The sequence below is a fragment of the Lepidochelys kempii genome, chromosome 4 (assembly GCF_965140285.1).
Source record: "Lepidochelys kempii isolate rLepKem1 chromosome 4, rLepKem1.hap1, whole genome shotgun sequence".
Taxonomy (NCBI): Eukaryota; Metazoa; Chordata; order Testudines; family Cheloniidae; genus Lepidochelys; species Lepidochelys kempii.
In genome coordinates this window covers 124033623-124051157 of record NC_136383.1, presented here as the reverse complement: position 1 = coordinate 124051157, position 17535 = coordinate 124033623, and the positions used below count along the sequence as shown (strand labels likewise).

Genomic DNA, 17535 nt, shown 5'->3' with positions numbered 1-17535 from the left:
CTTATTTTCATTTAACTAAGGCAGTGATGATTACCTAAAAAGGCAATTTAAAATATTCATTTAAAAAGTTAGCAGTGATGTTGATCTGTAGGAGCACTGGTGTCCAGAGAAATCTGATCATCACATCTCCTGAACAACAGTAAATTTTACAATAATTAACCAAAAAAACTAAGAGAAATTCAACTAGAAGTTAAATTTAAGGTGCGTGACTAAGTGGGAAAAGCCCATATACGTTATTTTACTCCAGAAAACACTTCCACAAATAGTAGAAAACCCAAACTGAGCATCATAAAATATTTGATTTTCTACAGCAAAACACAAAGCATTAATAGATCCTTAATCAGCTAAATAATTCAATTTCTAACATTAGAAATGTAAAACATGTTCCTAACCTTAATACATAGGTACCACTGCCACTTTTCAAACTTTGCAGCATGTAAGAGAATAGTAACTAGTAATGTAAGTTGTTGCATTAAGTTAGTGTTCATTCAAACTAATATATGAAGCAGATGCTCTATGCTAGTCTAAACTGAATTAGAAAAGGCACACAAACATGCACAAAAACTACTACTGTGAATAATTTATTTCTCAAAATGTTAAACATCAGACAAGCTAGAAAATGTAGAACACTATTCAGAGAACTGCTCATGAAGAATTCCTCAAAACAACAAGTATTGGCGGGGGGAGGAGGAAGAGTACAAACTATAGAGAATATATAGTCTAGAAAGTGACATTTGTATTGCTTTTAGGAAAAGAGTTTATAGAAAAGTTTCCTTAATTGTGACAAAATGCCTGAAGCCAAGAGCACAGTCACATTTTCAAACAAGATTTTCCACAGGGCAAATCTGACAACCACTGAACAAGATAAAAAAAAACGGATAAACTAGTTGTTTGTGTGTGTATTGATCAATTCATAACTTTCCCCCTACAACTCCTTTAAAAAAATTATAATTATATTCTAGGTTTTTGGGGTTGTAACAGTTATCTTTTTAGAGAGTTCTCTGAAATGAGAGCGCCGAGTTCACCATTTTGTTGTATGATAGTGAGGTTAGTCTACTGTGCATGAATCAGTGTCCTAGCAGGTCAGTTTTCAAGATCACAGTACAGGTGCCATTGATGGGGTCCACAAAAACCACTCGGTAGTATATTTCCAATATTTTCAGATTATAATAATGTAATAAACAAAATACAGCATTGTTATTCATGATTGAGAAGGTTCCATTTTCCTCTTTATGAATTCAGTTCCCTCCACGAAACAGTATGGATTTTCAGAAGCTTGTAAAATTCTTCTCTTAACATAATATATGTATATTAGGCCCAAGATCCAGCAAAGCACTTATGCCTAGGCTTATGGCCTGTGCATGTTGGGGGACAGTGAACCAACCATCATCTAACCCCCACACCCGTCATTTTATAACACTATAATTTAGCTATTCAAATCTTGTGTTAAGTAGCTAAACAATAAAATGGACACCCTGAGAATGTTTTCCCTTCATCTTGACAATTCCTTTGCCACATCCAGGTGAACTGATCACAAGTAAAAAGAAAAGGAGTACTTGTGACATCTTAGAGACTAACAAATCTATTTGAGCATAAGCTTTCGTGAGCTACAGCTCACTTCATTGGATGCATCAAGGTGCCACAAGTACTCCTTTTCTTTTTGCGGATACAGACTAACACGGCTGCTATTCTGAAACCTGATCACAAGTAGTATCAGAAGTGCACAGCTACTCAAGGTAAAAGGTTTTGCTACAATTGATTCTTCGCCAAGGGATGCAATGATGAGACTCATCTCTTTAGAAAACTGAGCTGTTAAAGTAAAAAGGAAAAGCTTATAAAAATAGGAAAATACCGAGTATGGTCAAACAATGCTGGGAACAAAAAAAAAAAAAAAAACATTCAGTTCCCCAGGGACATTTTTAAAACTTAAGGGATCCACAAATGGAGTCCAAAGTAGCAATTTAAAAGAAGCCAAGCTAGAGAACAAGATTTAAGAGTGGAGAGAGGGACACTTCAAAAAGATTCTGGCAAATTCAAATAAGCCTCTGGCCTTGGGTGAATTTCAATAGAGTTGATTTGGACAAGCTCCCTAAATCACTAGACCGACACCTAAATGAAAGGTGGTAAGTTCAATAATCGCACTGAATCCTGCCAACAGAAGCTGCTTGCCCCACTGAAAGAAGTGAGTTTATAATGATCCCGGCATTCTTCCTTTTAGCTTAAGATACTGTTTGGCAGCTGTGTAAAGCTAGTAACATTTTAAAGTGCTCTATTCTTCCTGCAGCCTGTAAGGAAACCCGACTGGGTCAAAACTTAGTTCACAGCTGATTCCTGTATTAATGAGTTTGTTGTACATGTAAAAGATTCCAATACAAAATATTAGAACACTAGGAATTACACCATGATAGAGACAAGGGGCCATATTCTTGCTCTCAGTTACCCAGTCTACATACAGAAAAAAACAAAATTGAGTTCCTGAAGCTATACATACATCACTGTAACAAAGAAGTCTCCTAAACCATCATCCTAATTCTAGAAGTTAGTAATTCTTCCATCTTCTGACTATGCTCTTCAGGAAAGAAACCCATTTTTATCTTGTTTTGCAAACTGCTATACATATACTCCTGTCCAATGGTATTATATAAACAATAAACAGTAAAAATGGAAGTGCAGTGGTCTAAAACTTCTAAAGCCACAGCAAACAACCTCAGAACTAGGAATATCAGCTGCACAAAATGGAAACATTTTAAGATTGTGGACAGGCTTAGCAGTTCTCTTTGTCCTAGGCCTTGTATGCAGGCAATCTAAGGGTTTGGGTCTAGACAGATTTCTCTTCAGGAGGTAAGATAGCTAAAATAAGCAAGTCTGCTAAGATTTTCCTCAAACTCACTGAACTGTGTTGAGGAAATTCAGTTGCCTCTAAAGACAGTGATATTTTTATACTGGATCAGCTTACACTTTTCAAACATGGTTTTAAAACCGGTCTTTGATTCCAAAATTTACCTTAATGCCTTCTAACACTGGTGCTGTATCTTTCAAGGTCTCTGAATGCAGTGTCAAATCCACACTAGCCAGTTCATGTTCAGTATCCACAGCTATCTGGCTTTTCTTTACATGTGCAGCAGCTGCTTCAAGATCCACTGCAGACTCCATCTCTTTCTGAATTTCAAAACCACATTCAAAAAGACATTCATTAATACAGAACAGCATCATGTTTCTTTGTTTTCAGAATCATCTCCTTAATTAGATACAGGTTCCATGACTCTACAAAAGCAGTCTGAACATCTCTGCCAGTTACAGATTGACTAATTTCAATTACAATGTGTAAGCCCATTTCATGAAAATATTAATAAAAATATGCCTTTTAAGATACGGCTTGATTCAACAATAACATTCAGTTTCCATAGACAAGTAAGCCAAACACTGTTATAGCAAGTATATTCACTTTTTTTAATGTTAAATATTAGCAAATCCAACTGAAAAGAATATTTTAGGTTAGAAAAATTTGGAAACTGTTTAAAGAAACAAAAATATCTCCTGTTGCCTTGAGTAACAGAATCAAACGTAACAGATGGAAATGACATTTTAGGTCATCTAGTCAATCCCCTGAATTGCAGGATTGTTCTCTATAGTTCTTTTTCCTCTGCCTCCTATGTTTTAAGATGCCCCACATCTTCCAAATGTGGATTTTGAAGTCTTTTTGATTACAGACAAAACCCAGAATAGAGGCACTATAAATTCCAAAAGAAACACAATGGAGTCCACAATGGGCTAAGTGTTCATGCTACTGATGCACTTAATTCTCAACAGCTGGAAGTTGCACTTACCCTTGCTGCAACCTGAAGGATTTCTTTGGCTTTCTCAGCAGCTTCAGACATTCTTTCCATCTCTTTTTCTTGATTTTCTTTTCTAATGGCTTCTTCTTCCTGAAGGGTTGCTTCCAGCTTAGCTTTATTATCTACTTTTTCACCCTCAACTTCTGCTGCTTTGACTTGAGCCTCTTTGGCCTAAACAGATTGGAAGGATGACATATGAACAAACTGCTACATTTTGAATTCAGAGGTCTTAACACTTCAATGAACACACTGCCAAACAAATAAAAATTATACTACTAGTGCAGTCCACAGAGAGAATTCTGTTTATTTTGAGAAACCTACAGAGCCTTTCTACTTTGATATTGTTAAAGTTTTTCATTCTCTCAAATCACTAAGCAGCTGTGCAAGTCATTCCTTTCTCCTGTCCCCTATATGAATCTTTCTCAGGACAAAATTGTAAAGAAGTTTTGAAAACCCATTCCTTCAGAAAAGACATGTTTGGCAGAGCATATTTTTAGATTAACTTTTACCTCAGTAATCTCCCCCAACATGGTAGACCATACACATGGGAAGATGCAGTCCCTACACTGAAGAGCTTACAATCTAAGTCAAAAGCAACATCAGAAGGGTGAGGAAGATAAATACATACAATAGGAGTATAAATAAAAGCTAATTTTGACTATTAACTACACTGGTCTGCCCCCCCTCCCCCCAGCTGTCCTGAAATTTTGCCTATTTCTTGTGGTATCATGGAATCATAGAATATCAGGGTTGGAAGGGACCTCAGGAGGTCATCTAGTCCAACCCCCTGCTCAAAAGCAGGATCCATCCCCAATTAAATCATCCCAGCCCGGGCTTTGTCAAGCCTGACCTTAAAAACTTCTAAGGAAGGAGATTCCACCACCTCCCTAGGCAACGCATTCCAGTGTTTCCCCACCCTCCTAGTGAAAAAGTTTTTCCTAATATCCAACCTAAACCTCCCCCACTGCAACTTGAGACCGTTACTCCTTGTCCTGTCCTCTTCCACCACTGAGAATAGTCTAGAACCATCCTCTCTGGAACCACCTCTCAGGTAGTTGAAAGCAGCTATCAAATCCCCCCTCATTCTTCTCTTCTGCAGACTAAACAATCCCAGTTCCCTCAGCCTCTCCTCATAAGTCATGTGTTCCAGACCCCTAATCATTTTTGTTGCCCTTCGCTGGACTCTTTCCAATTTATCCACATCCTTCTTGTAGTGTGGGGCCCAAAACTGGACACAGTACTCCAGATGAGGCCTCACCAATGTCGAATAGAGGGGGACGATCACGTCCCTCGATCTGCTCGCTATGCCCCTACTTATACATCCCAAAATGCCATTGGCCTTCTTGGCAACAAGGGCACACTGCTGACTCATATCCAGCTTCTCGTCCACTGTCACCCCTAGGTCCTTTTCCGCAGAACTGCTGCCTAGCCATTCGGTCCCTAGTCTGTAGCTGTGAAGAAAGGAGTCTTTTAAAAGGGATTTAAAGACAGGCAGTTCCATGAATAGGGGACAGTGCAGAAGCAACACAAAGATGGTTGTGAGACACACAGATGGTTAAAAGAAAAGGAGTACTTGTGGCACCTTAGAGACTAACCAATTTATTTGAGCATGAGCTTTCGTGAGCTACAGCTCACTTCATCGGATGTAGCTCACGAAAGCTCATGCTCAAATAAATTGGTTAGTCTCTACGGTGCCACAAGTACTCCTTTTCTTTTTGCGAATACAGACTAACACGGCTGTTACTCTGAAACCTGACAGATGGTTAAGACTAGCATTGCTAACACAGTGGGAACAATGTAGTAAAAGCTGTAACTGAACAAATATTTCTATAATCACATCTTTGAAACAGCACCTACAAGTCTGTTAAAAATAAATATGTAGTCTTTAATAAATACTGTATCAGTCTTTACTAGTTGACTTAAAACCTTGAATAGCTTAATTTTTATAAAATTAACCCAATCAATCAGGGAAAAGAGGTAGATGAATGTGAATCAGTACAAGAACTATGTGGTGTTTAGGTAATTGTGTTTGGAAAGATACGTAATAGGTTCTGTGTGGCTGCCTTAAAGATGTAATGGTCAACTGACAGAATGATAGCTACCACTGTCAGCATACCCTGAAAATGAAATGGCTTTAACATTACAGCCAGTCCTCGGACTTATGACACAAATGGTTCCTGAAAATTGAGTCCTAAGTTGAAACGTTGTAACTCGGAACCGCAATCCACTCCATTACGGGACCGAGCACCATAAAGTCGAAACCAACAGTCGTAAGTTGAATCAGGGTGTCAATTCAGAAAGGTCGTAAGTGCCGTTCGTCTTAAGGCGAACATCGTAAAATCGAGGACTGCCTGTACTTTCAAATGAGAACCTTCTACTGAAAGAGACCGGATGAGACAGATCAGGCTTCCAATATCTGTGACCCCCCCAGACAACTGAATTCAAAATTGTGACTGGAGCAGCTACAATAATGGGGACAGGGGCACTGTAGGACAGCTGATGAAGGATTGTTAAGGTTTACACAGGTCTACACTAGCACTATAGTGATAAAGTAGGTTGACTTTGGCCCTGTTTTATTTGGGGAGGTGATATTATTGTGTCAATGTAATGGGGTGCCTATGGGAAACAAATTCAGGTGTGGATACATGCAAAACTAAATTCATAACAAGACTCTGGTCAACATAACTTGGTAGTGTAGATCAGACTTTACTAAATATCTATCTCAAAGCCTGGGGACTTTTAAGGTCTTGTTTATGGAACAAATTGTCACCATGAGTAGGGAGCAAGAGAAAATATTGGCAAGATAATTAAAATGAAACCAAACGCAACCTTCAGGGATTTGGGATAAGATTATTCTCCAAATCTGGAGAAGATTAAAACGTTGTGTCTCAAGAAATCTGTGAGAAAAAAGTTACTCCCAAGATACTTGTCAGAAAGCTTAATTATAACTGAGCCAAGTAATGATGATTCCAAAGAGGAATTAGTGTGTTTTGAGAATCATGCTGATCTCCCATGACTAATTTCTAATGCAAGACTTCAGATACAGCATGCTCTTAAAATGCTTCACTAATGAAGAGTTGGACAGACTCTCTCTCCCTCTACAAAGCAGTAGAGCAGGCAAATTTTAGTTTCTCCTGCTTACTCCAGGATTTTGGACATCAGAGATATATTTCAGTTAGGCTCACCCAATATGTTGCTCTTAAATGGAAGAAGAAAGAATAGACAGCCAGGCTGCCTCTTATTTATTTTCAACTGGAGACCAGCAGAGAAACTTGAATTTGCAGATAGAGAAATTTATACTTTGCCCAACTGTGCGTTGCACAGGAGCTTGCAGGAGTCAGGGGGTCACAATCTGCATAACTCAGACTGCAGCCACCCTCACTGTACCCATCTTTAACATGGCAGTGGAGCCTGCAAAAGCTACAGACCTTAAGATCTTTGTCTTGCTCACTATGTTCTTTACCTCATACTAAGACGTAGTACTGCAAGCTTAGACCTATGGTTTTTTGCCTGTTATGCCTGTGGATTAAAAATGAGTGTGCAGCAGGACACATTTTGACTTGAGGATCATTCTTTGGTCAGCCCTTCAGTACATGCCAACTTTCTGTGTGTGCTTTCAAGGTGGCTCAGAGCCTCCTGTTAAGGACAGTTAGGCTTTCCCCATGACTATGCATAATAAAAGTCTTCCAACTGCTGCCTAGTCACTCTGACCTGCAGTAGTGCATACAAAATTTTCAAATGCTGTAGCTGGTTTTGGTCAGCCAGTCATCCAGCTAAGCAAACGAATACATTTTTCATTTAAGTACATCACAGTGGCTACACTTTTTACCCAGGGCCAATACAAAGCTAACACTTAACACTAATAACGTGATTAGTACGTATATATACAGAGAATGCCAGTTTTTAGAGAAACCAGTTTTTGTTGAAAGATAGTGTCCTGGTTATATAAAGTAATACATACCACACTCTCTGGTAGTGTCTGAAGTGTTGTTTTGAGCTGATCAGCTGGTGAAAGTGTATCCGGAAGATACATAGCTCTGGATAAAATAAGCAATGAAGTGGGGATTTGTTGGTCCAGGTGCAGCTCTAGCCACTGTAATTCAATAGATATACCTATACAGTTATATTTTATCACACAGAAAAATAGGCATTTCACAGCAAATTGAAAGTTACTACTTATTCTCTAGATAAAATATAATTTATACTTTTGTGTGTGTGTATTTTATACTCTACCTTTTACCGTTACTAATGTATTCCCAACAGAACTGAGATCTTTAGATGAAAGCCGCTATGTACAATAAATGCCAGAGCTGCGTTCTTTTAAACAAAAGATATACATGGGATCAAAAAGTGACAAAAGGTGGATCAGGTGTACATCAACTTTAGAACTATCTGATTAGACCCAACTCACAATTTATGAAAGCTCTATAATTTTAGTCTGATTAATGTATATTACTTTATACCTCAGAAAATAGTAACAGGTTCAGTAAAGGCCAATACCCATATTGTTCATCTACATAATATGCCTACACAGAACAGTATTACTATTTTATGATTAAACAAGTACTGAAGTGATCTTACTGGACATATACCTGTTTAAGTTGTTCCTTTAGTCGTTCTTCTGTTACGCCAAGAGCTCTCATACCTCTTGCTCTACATGCTGCCTGCAGTTCTTTAACAGTCAGACTGTCAACTCCTTCCTCCGCAATCAGCTATACAAGATGTAAAATAAACACGTCACATGTAATGAACATGTAAAAATGTTAACAGGAAAACAATAAGCACATAGATGTTTAGAATGACCACTAGGGGCTGCTGTGATAATAAAAAATAGAGAGCCGCAATATTTGGAAAGAGAGAGTTAGACAACATTTATGTTGCACATTTCAAGCAGAATTAATTGTTTTAAAAGTTCCAGAGCTGCATGGGTTTTTGGGTTTTCTTGGTAAATATTTTAAATCATTTCTATGACATGACGTTTAAACTTATAAAAATATTTTTTCTTTCATTCTAAGGAGCTACTCCTATTGTCATGAATGGTAGATAAAAGCACAGATTAATGGGGGAACATACAGAAATCAAAAGATTAAAATGGTATTGTGAATGTAAAGGAAATAACCTAGTGTTAATTTACATATAGCTGAACTTTCCAAATGGATAGTCCTATCAAATCCATGCTTACCCCTTACCTCAATGGATCCCTATTTGGCAGATTTTAAGAACTGGAGAGGTGGGTTAATGAGCTGTAGTTATAGGAGATGATTCAGAGCTGTACTGCCCGTATTGATGAATTTATTAATCAGAAAACTGTAGTATTTTTCACTGACTAATATTTATCTGTCTCTAGAAGTCCTTCATAAAACAGGACTTGCCTTCCCAAAACTTCCATAATTGAAAAGTAAGTTTTCCTTCAAACACGAGTGGCTTTTCAGAACAAATCAAAGCTACTGGATTTTGGCACTTATGAAAAGTGTTCAATTAACAATATTGTTTGTGCAGGCATACATTATGCAAGCTTCTCCAAAACAGTTTTGTCAATGTAATCAGACCTAATATATTCAGAACTAACATGAAACATTTCAGTTCTAGCCCTCCTGGACAGAGAGGCTGCCAGTCATGGTAAAGTGTGTAGTGAGGAAAATGAGCACAAATGGCTAGCGAAAGACACAATGAAACCATCAAATCCATCTTCCTGTGACCACACCAAATCTGAAATCCACTCTCAATTAAGATTAGCGCACTAACCGAATGTTTCCAGTACCAATGCTATACTTTTTTGCCTTATTTTTAAAGGGCCAGCAGTTCTTTCCTAAATTGAGGAAGCTCACCTAATTTTAAGGCTTCAGCGTTTTTGCTGAAGTATACAATTAGTATTAATAAAGCTAAGAAACAAAAATAAGCAGATATATACAAATGTTTTGTTTCTAGGTTTCAGCTACACTTGAGAAGATTAGATTTTTATCCGTAAATGTTGGTAAACACTGATTTCACCATACACACAAACCAGTATTTCCATCAATAATCATTTTTAAAATGTACAGATAGGCAAAGAAAGAAATATACTGCTTAAAACTTATTAAAGTTTGATTAAGGATATTTACTATATATGTTTTGACATGTTGACATTTTATGTTAAAGATTATAAAAAGTTATTACTTTTTGAATCTCAACATGTTACTAAATAATGACTGTCTTCCTCCCCTATAATTTCCCACAACTGTGAAATTTTAATTCTACAAAAAATTTTAAAAAGCTTTAAAATAAAATTGATAATATCCACCAGAAATATAAATATAAAAATTAAATTCTGCCAAGCTTAATTATAGCATTGGAACAGATAAACTTTTTTTTTTTTTTTTTTTTTTTAATCAAAGCATGACTAAAATGACTTACTTTGTCATCTGCTTTCATGGACCTCAACCTCATAATCAGCTGGAAGCGCAGAAAGTTATTTGTCCCGATTGACTGAAGTTCCAACAGTTTACAGAGAGCCACCAGCTGAGGCCTAGTAAGATTGTCCAGTGTAAGCTCATCTTCAAACAGTTTAGAGAACCGTAAGATCTCCTCATTACTAGGTCTTTCACCAGTCTCTCGGATCTAAGAAAATAAAAAAAAAATTCTCTCAAAGCAAATTTACTGGATAAATATCGCTTTTAACAATAAGTACTGTACAGTTCTTAACTACAATATTTTGTTCCAATTCCGATTAATCATAATGTTTTCACATTGTGTATTCAGAGACAGGGTCTTTTGTCTTTCACAGCAAATAAAAGGTTGTCAACAGAACAGTCTGCATTGTGTAATCTGAATGGGTTGGTATACAAATAAATTAAGTGCTCTGATACAGTGCAGCACTGATTATCTAGGAATACATAAGCATATTTACTGGTTGTACTGTAGCTATATCTTGAGTGGTGACCTACACAGATCTCATGAGCTAAGCAGAGTCAAGCCTAATCAGGACTTGAACATGGCATCTGCAGGAAAAACCCATATGCTACAGGAAATGGTGATAACAACTGCTCTCTTTGATTAGGTATGGAGCCATTATAAAAGAATGTTAAGGAGTGCTGTGCTGTTGGAGGTACAACAGAAATCCTCATTTATGATTATTAAAGATGCAACAGCATTTTTTGCACCTGATAGGTTTTCATCTCCGGTATCCTCGTCAAATGCTAATTTGGGTAATTATCTAAATTCTCCTTACAGTTGCAAACGGATATGACATTACATTTCACTTCCTGTCCTTACCTACAATATTACCTAGTTTGTAATATTGCTATATACTGTTACCATATTCTACAGCAGAGGAGTCTGTACTTCCAAGTGACACTATTCCTGTGTACTAACACTAATTTGAAAACCACCTGGAATCCTTCTGGATGAAAAGGCACTGTCTATTAAATGATTAACATCACTTTACAACTATATACTATAACGTCTAATGGCAGCTGAAAGTAATTTAATTCAGAAACTGGAATAATTATTTAGAGAAACAAGAGGATTTCTCAATTTTTTTTAAACTTGCTCCCAAGAACACAACATGCCATGGCTGAAGATTCATCTTCATATAAGTTGCACTTTTTTAAAATTTAAAAATTATACATCATCCATCGTTTAATACACTACCAGTGATATGGAGTTCAAAGAACCTTACGGGTTAATGATTCCGTTTTATTTAGAACCCTGATCATTCCATCATAGTACTTAATTAAGGCTACGTCTTCACTAGAGTATTGGAAATCCTACTCTGCCTGACAAATATTATTTGAGCTAGCATCTCATGTATATTCAGACACCTAAACAAAACCTGCACTATGAAGTTTTGTCATTGAATCATCTAGCTGGAAATCTGGGAATTTGTTCGTCCTCTGGGAGGCTGATAGTTTTCCAGTCATCAGATGAACTTTTATTAACCAGAGAACACAGAAATTTGGAAGGTAAGGAAGGCTATGAAAGCATCAACCTCAGGAGTGTCCCTATGTTGAAGAGACTATAAATTGGAGAGAGAGAGGTGAAATGAGAAGATGCATTTTACAATTTAAGAGTGCCCTTCTGCTCTGCTACATTAGCTTCTGCAGAAATTAGGAACACTGATCCACTACAGTAGCCTGCAAAAGGGATCTTTATAATAGTATTTTCTCTTCTGTTTTAGTTTGAATTTCACCCATTTTTATGATCATCATATCTGTCAAAGGCAAAGAAAAAACTATAGTCCGTTGCTTCCTGTCAAGGTTCCTTCCCCACTCTGAACTCTAGGGTACTGATGTGGGGACCTACATGAAAGACCCCCTAAGCTTATTCTTACCAGCTTAGGTTAAATGCTGTCACCACCAAAGTGTTACACAAAGAACAGGGGAAGTGTCCACTTGGAAATGTCTCCCCCACAAAATTCCCCCAAGCACTACACCCCCTTTCCTGGGGAAGGCTTGATAAAAATCCTCACCAATCTGCATAGGTGAACACAGACCCAAACCCTTGGATCTTACGAACAATGAAAAAGCAATCAGGTTCTTAAAAAGAGAATTTTAATTAAAAAAAAGTAAAAGAATCACCTCTGTAAAATCAGGATGGTAAATACCTTACCGAGTAATCAGATTAAAAACAGAGAATCCCTCTAGGCAAAACCTTAAGTTACAAAAAGACACAAAAACAGGAATATACATCCCATTCAGCACAACTTATTTTATCAGCCATTTAAACAAAACAGAATCTAACACATATCTAGCTAGATTGCTTATTAGCCCTTTACAGGAGTTCTAACCTGCATTCCTGCTCTGGTCCCAGCAAAAGCACCACACAGACAAGAGACCCTTTGTTTCCCCCCCCTCCAGCTTTGAAAGTATCTTGTCTCCTCATTGGTCATTTTGGTCAGGTGACAACGAGGTTAACCCTTTATAGGTGAAAGGGTTTTTCCTCTGGCCAGGAGGGATTTAAAGGTGTTTACCCTTCTCTTGATATTTTTGACACTTCCAAAATCTGTTGAGGGTGCAGAAGTAGCTTTCCCAGTTCACAAATGCATTAAAAGATTCGGGAACTCCCAAATCACACATCACGTAGGGCTTTAATCAGTGGCTCCGAGAAAGATAAGTATACCACTAACGAAACACCTAAAATATTTGGATTAAAAAAAAGAAAAAAAAGAAGGAAAGCAGTCTAGCCTTTTATTATTTTGGTATCTGCACTGTATGATGTAAGGAAAGTGAATGTGATATGAAGTTTGTCTCATATTGCAAATGATTTAAGTTGTAGTGTGACAGTGCGCAAGCGCAAACACACACACATGGCAAGCCTTGAAAAATTCTCTTACCCATCATCACAGAGAAGTAAGAAAATATCCCTAGTGAATATGGGGACCTATGTCAATTTCTGAAGAAGTTAACCATATTTTAAATTGCTACTAGCTTTTATGGTTGCAACGTTAACCTTCCCACTGTGAATCAATGCAGTGGTATTCTTCCTGTATCTGCAGACAAAGTTCCAGTACCTCTTCTGCTGCTCATAAGTCTGCCAAGAAGCACCAAAGAAATTAGGCAACTCAGTTTCATTATTCCTGTTCAGAATCTTGGGAGCACAGGGAAACTGCCAAAAGTCATGCCAATTTCCTGCTACTCAAAAAAGTTATGTCCAGGAGCAGAGGAAGACATTGAACTTATTTACAAGGGAAAAAATTTAAAGGATGAGAAGAGAAGGTTACTCACCATATGCAGTAACTGATGTTCTTCAAGATGTGGAGGTATATGTGCATGCTGACATTTCTTCCAGGATTCTGTCCCTAGACCTTGCTTGGGTGTGCCATGGTTCATAACTTCTGGGTAAAAAGAAAAGGAGTACTTGTGGCACCTTAGAGACTAACCAATTTATTTGAGCATGAGCTGTAGCTCACGAAAGCTCATGCTCAAATAAATTGGTTAGTCTCTAAGGTGCCACAAGTACTCCTTTTCTTTTTGCAAATACAGACTAACACGGCTGTTACTCTGAAACCTCTGGGTAGTAGGTTTATGTTAAATTTGTAGATTCTTTATTTGCAAGAAGGGAGGAGCGTTGCTTTTTTCCCTTGCCTTCCTCAACCAGAGCCTCTTGACTGCTGCAAGGGTGACAGTCTGATACTCTGTTCTTCTGTCAGAATAGTCTGACTCTCATAAGACGGGGTGAGGAAGCAGGAAGGAGAACAAAAAAAAACCCAACCAAAAACATGGCAGGAGGACAGAGCAGAAGGGCTACTACTTCTTCGAGTAGGGTCCCTATGGGTGCTCCACTGTAGGTGCAGCAGTGCCTCCTGCACCGGGTATCGGAGATCTTCAGTAGCAGTGCCCATTGGGCCAGATATGTGCTCCTCCCCATCTCGCACTGGGTGGGGGGAAGGGGAAGAAATCAATATATTGCGCTGTCTGGCCCAACTGCCTTCAGTGCCTTCTCTATCACAGAGCTTATCTTTCAGCTCCAAAGCAGAGGGGAGGAGGGCAAGTAGCACCAATAGGGACACACATCTTGAAGACATTAGGTACTGCACATGAGGAGTAACCTCTTCTTCTTTGAGTACTATCCCTATGGATGCTCCACGGTAGGTAACTGTAAGACCAGTGCTCCTACAAGGAAGGCTGGGGCTTCAGAGTGGCATCCAGTAAGGGCATCTGAAACTGCGGCATGGGTAACTGCAGGTGGTCGCTTTGCAAATGTCAAGGACCAGCACATGGTTGAGAAAGGCAATCGAGGTGGAGAGAGCGAGTGGAATACACTCAAGTTCCAGGTGGATGCATGAAAAGGCATTGTTTGGATACAGCTACTCCCTTCAGTTGTTTGGCAGTTGAGAGGAATAAGTGTGACAATCATCTGAAATTTTCATTCTATCAAGGTAAAAGGCTACTGCTCACCTAACGTCCAAGGTGTGTAGTGTCGCTTCAAGTTGGTTGGTATGTGGCTTTGGGAAGAAGCAGGGAAGGTGGACAGGTTGGGTCAAATGGAAGGACGACAGCACCTTGGGTAGGTGTTTTGGATGCATGCGTAATGTGACCCTGTCCTTATGAAAAAGTGTGTATGGGGATATGCCAAGACAGCCCCCATTTCTCCTATTGGTCAGGCAGAAATGCTATGAGAAGTACTGTTTTCATGGAAATAATGTAGGAGCACATTGCCATGGGCTCAAACAGTGGTCTGGTGAGACAGCTCAAGGTGAGGTTGGAATCCTGTACATGAGGGTAAAAGTTCAAAAGACCTTTAAAGACTCTCTTCACGAGCGGGTGGGTGAATACGGAATAGCCATCTATCTCGGGCTGGAATGCTGGGAGATCAGTGAAGTACGTACGAAGGGAGCTTGTAGACAGTCTAGATCTTAAAAGGTCAGGCCTATAATCTAGAATGAGTGGTAACAGGGTGTTCATTGCTGAGACATGATTGGATATGCACCAGGATCTGAATCTTTCCCATTTTTGGAGGTAAGTATGGCAAGTCATGTCATGTCTACTATTTAAGAGAACCTCTTTTGCTGTCTCTGAACAGGTCATTTCTGAATCCCAAAACCAGGAAGGAGCCATGCCTTCAAATGAAGGAGACAGATGTGGGCCGAATCCTCCAGCCCAATCCTGAGAGAGGAGGTACAGAATCAACTGCAAGGTGATCAGAAAACATACTGTCATTTATAGGAGGTAAGGATACCAAATTTGTCGTGGCCATGTTGGGGCTATGAGGATGACTCTGGCTCATTCCACCTGTATTATATGAAGTACCTTGAACAAGTAGTGAAAAGGTGTAGAATAGTGGGGCATCCCACATAATAAGGAAAGCATCTCCCAGAGAGCCATGGCCTAGACCCACTCGTGAGAACATTTGGCATTCACTACTGTGGCAAAAAGATATCTATGTGGGGAAATTCCCAGTGGCTGTATATGTGCTGAAGGACTCTTATCTCTAGTCCCCACTCGTGGTCTTGAGATATCGTCTGCTAGGGGAGTCTGCCACGGTGTTCTGGTGTCCAGGAAGATATGTGGCCGAAATGTTGATGTCATATTGAATACACTAGTTCCACTATTTCAGTGCTTCTGAGCACAGGGAGTGGGATCTTGTTCCGCCTTGTCTGTTGATGTAGAACATACAGGTGATATCGTTGGTCGTTACTTTTATGGTCCGATTTCTGATCAGGGGTAGGAAATGTCGGCACCCATTGTGAACCGCTCGCAGTTCTACAAGATTGATATGCATGAAGGATTCTGCGGAGGACTACATTCCTTGCATTGTGTGGGTCATAAGACATGCTCCCCAGCCACTTAGGGAGGCACTGGTTGTTAGAATCAGGGACTGTGCTGGTTGGAGAAAAGGGACCCCATACAGACGTTTTGGGGTTGTGTCCATCAGTGTAGTGAGTCCTTGATCTTGACAGGCATGGATAAGAGTTTGTGAAGATGGTTTCTGTGAGGTATATACACCATGTGTAGTCACGCCTGCAGACAGCATATGTACAACTGTACGGGGAGATGTCAGCAAACCAGTACAGTGCCTGAAACCACTATGGTTTATTGCTAAAAGTAGCCAAGTCAGCAGGCTGTAAAGTGTCCATGTAGCAAACTCAGCTTGACCAAGGCAGGAGGGGAGGGGGTTTTGAGTGCCACAGAAAGGGCAACTTGACCCGCGTCCTTCCTGATAAGAATTGTGTTGAAGTTGCTGATACATGCATTTTAGAAGAGCAGGATGTGCCCCAGGAGTGTCTATTGGGGCCTCAAGGCTGCAAACTCTGGAAAAACCCACACCACGTTAATCAATAATCAGAAGGAGCCTCTTGCTTGCCCATTGGAACTGCTTGCTTAACTAGTTTTCTTTAAGGGACATGTCATTCTATTACTAATGTATAATAAGGGGGAAAAGTTTGAGGTAGTGGGACTCTTCAGGACTGGACTCTCCCTCTGGATACATCTTGTGTTCCCCACTGGCAGCCGCCATGCCACTCGAAAGCCACACTCAGCTTCGGTAATTATCGAGGGTTGGGGGTGTTTTACTAACCTGTTGCGGATGTGTGCAAGTGCTTGAGACTAGGTAAAGTTTAGCTTTAAGTGAAAGCACTCGCGTTGTCCTGTTTGTGCCAGCCATTTATCGGTCGGACAGCCCTGTCTCCCCTGATTTATTTCCTGACACCACCTCGCACAGAGTAAAAGTTACCCGGGGTTCTTTCAGCCCACAGCTCTGGGTAACGCAACCTGGCATGTTTTACCACAAACCTGGCTGCTGCCATATGGTCAAGTAGTTGGAAGCACATCCTGGTTCTCACAGTGGATACGAAGTTGACTATTGTAGAAATCTGTGAGCTGGAAGGCAGGCTCTGGCCTGTATCGCATCCAGATGTTCCCCAATAAACTCCAGACGTTGTACCAGTAAATGTCGATTTTTGTATGTTTATTTGAAGGCCGAGGTTCGAGAAAAGGTGCATCAACTTTCATATGGCGTGAACTGCCTAGGGTTTGGAGGGAGCCTTGAGGAGACAGTAGTCTAAGTATGGGAATATCACAATGCCTTGTGTGCACAGGTAGGCTGCCACAACCACAAAGACTTTGGAGAATACTCGAGGGGCTGTAGAGAGCCCAAAGAGTAGTACCCTGTATGGGTAACGATGGGTCCCCAGATGAATCTGAGGAATCATCTGTGAGCAGGGTGTATAGTGATGTGAAAATACGCATCTTGGAGGTCGAGGGCTGTGAACCAGTCCCCCTGT

At 39.6% G+C, this 17535-nt stretch overlaps 1 protein-coding gene across 3 annotated transcripts in view; it reads right to left on the bottom strand.

Moving 5' to 3' along the window:
• The window catches only part of LETM1 (leucine zipper and EF-hand containing transmembrane protein 1), a 65863-nt gene that overhangs the window by 9871 nt on the left and 38457 nt on the right, over positions 1-17535 (bottom strand). For all 3 annotated transcript variants that reach the window (XM_073342750.2, XM_073342749.2, XM_073342751.1), the window contains 5 exons: positions 10230-10433; positions 8429-8548; positions 7798-7929; positions 3828-4007; positions 3004-3159 (listed from right to left, as the gene is read on the bottom strand). In XM_073342750.2, the coding sequence (XP_073198851.1) occupies positions 3004-3159; positions 3828-4007; positions 7798-7929; positions 8429-8548; positions 10230-10433 (792 nt within the window). The remainder of the gene's footprint in view (positions 1-3003; positions 3160-3827; positions 4008-7797; positions 7930-8428; positions 8549-10229; positions 10434-17535) is intronic.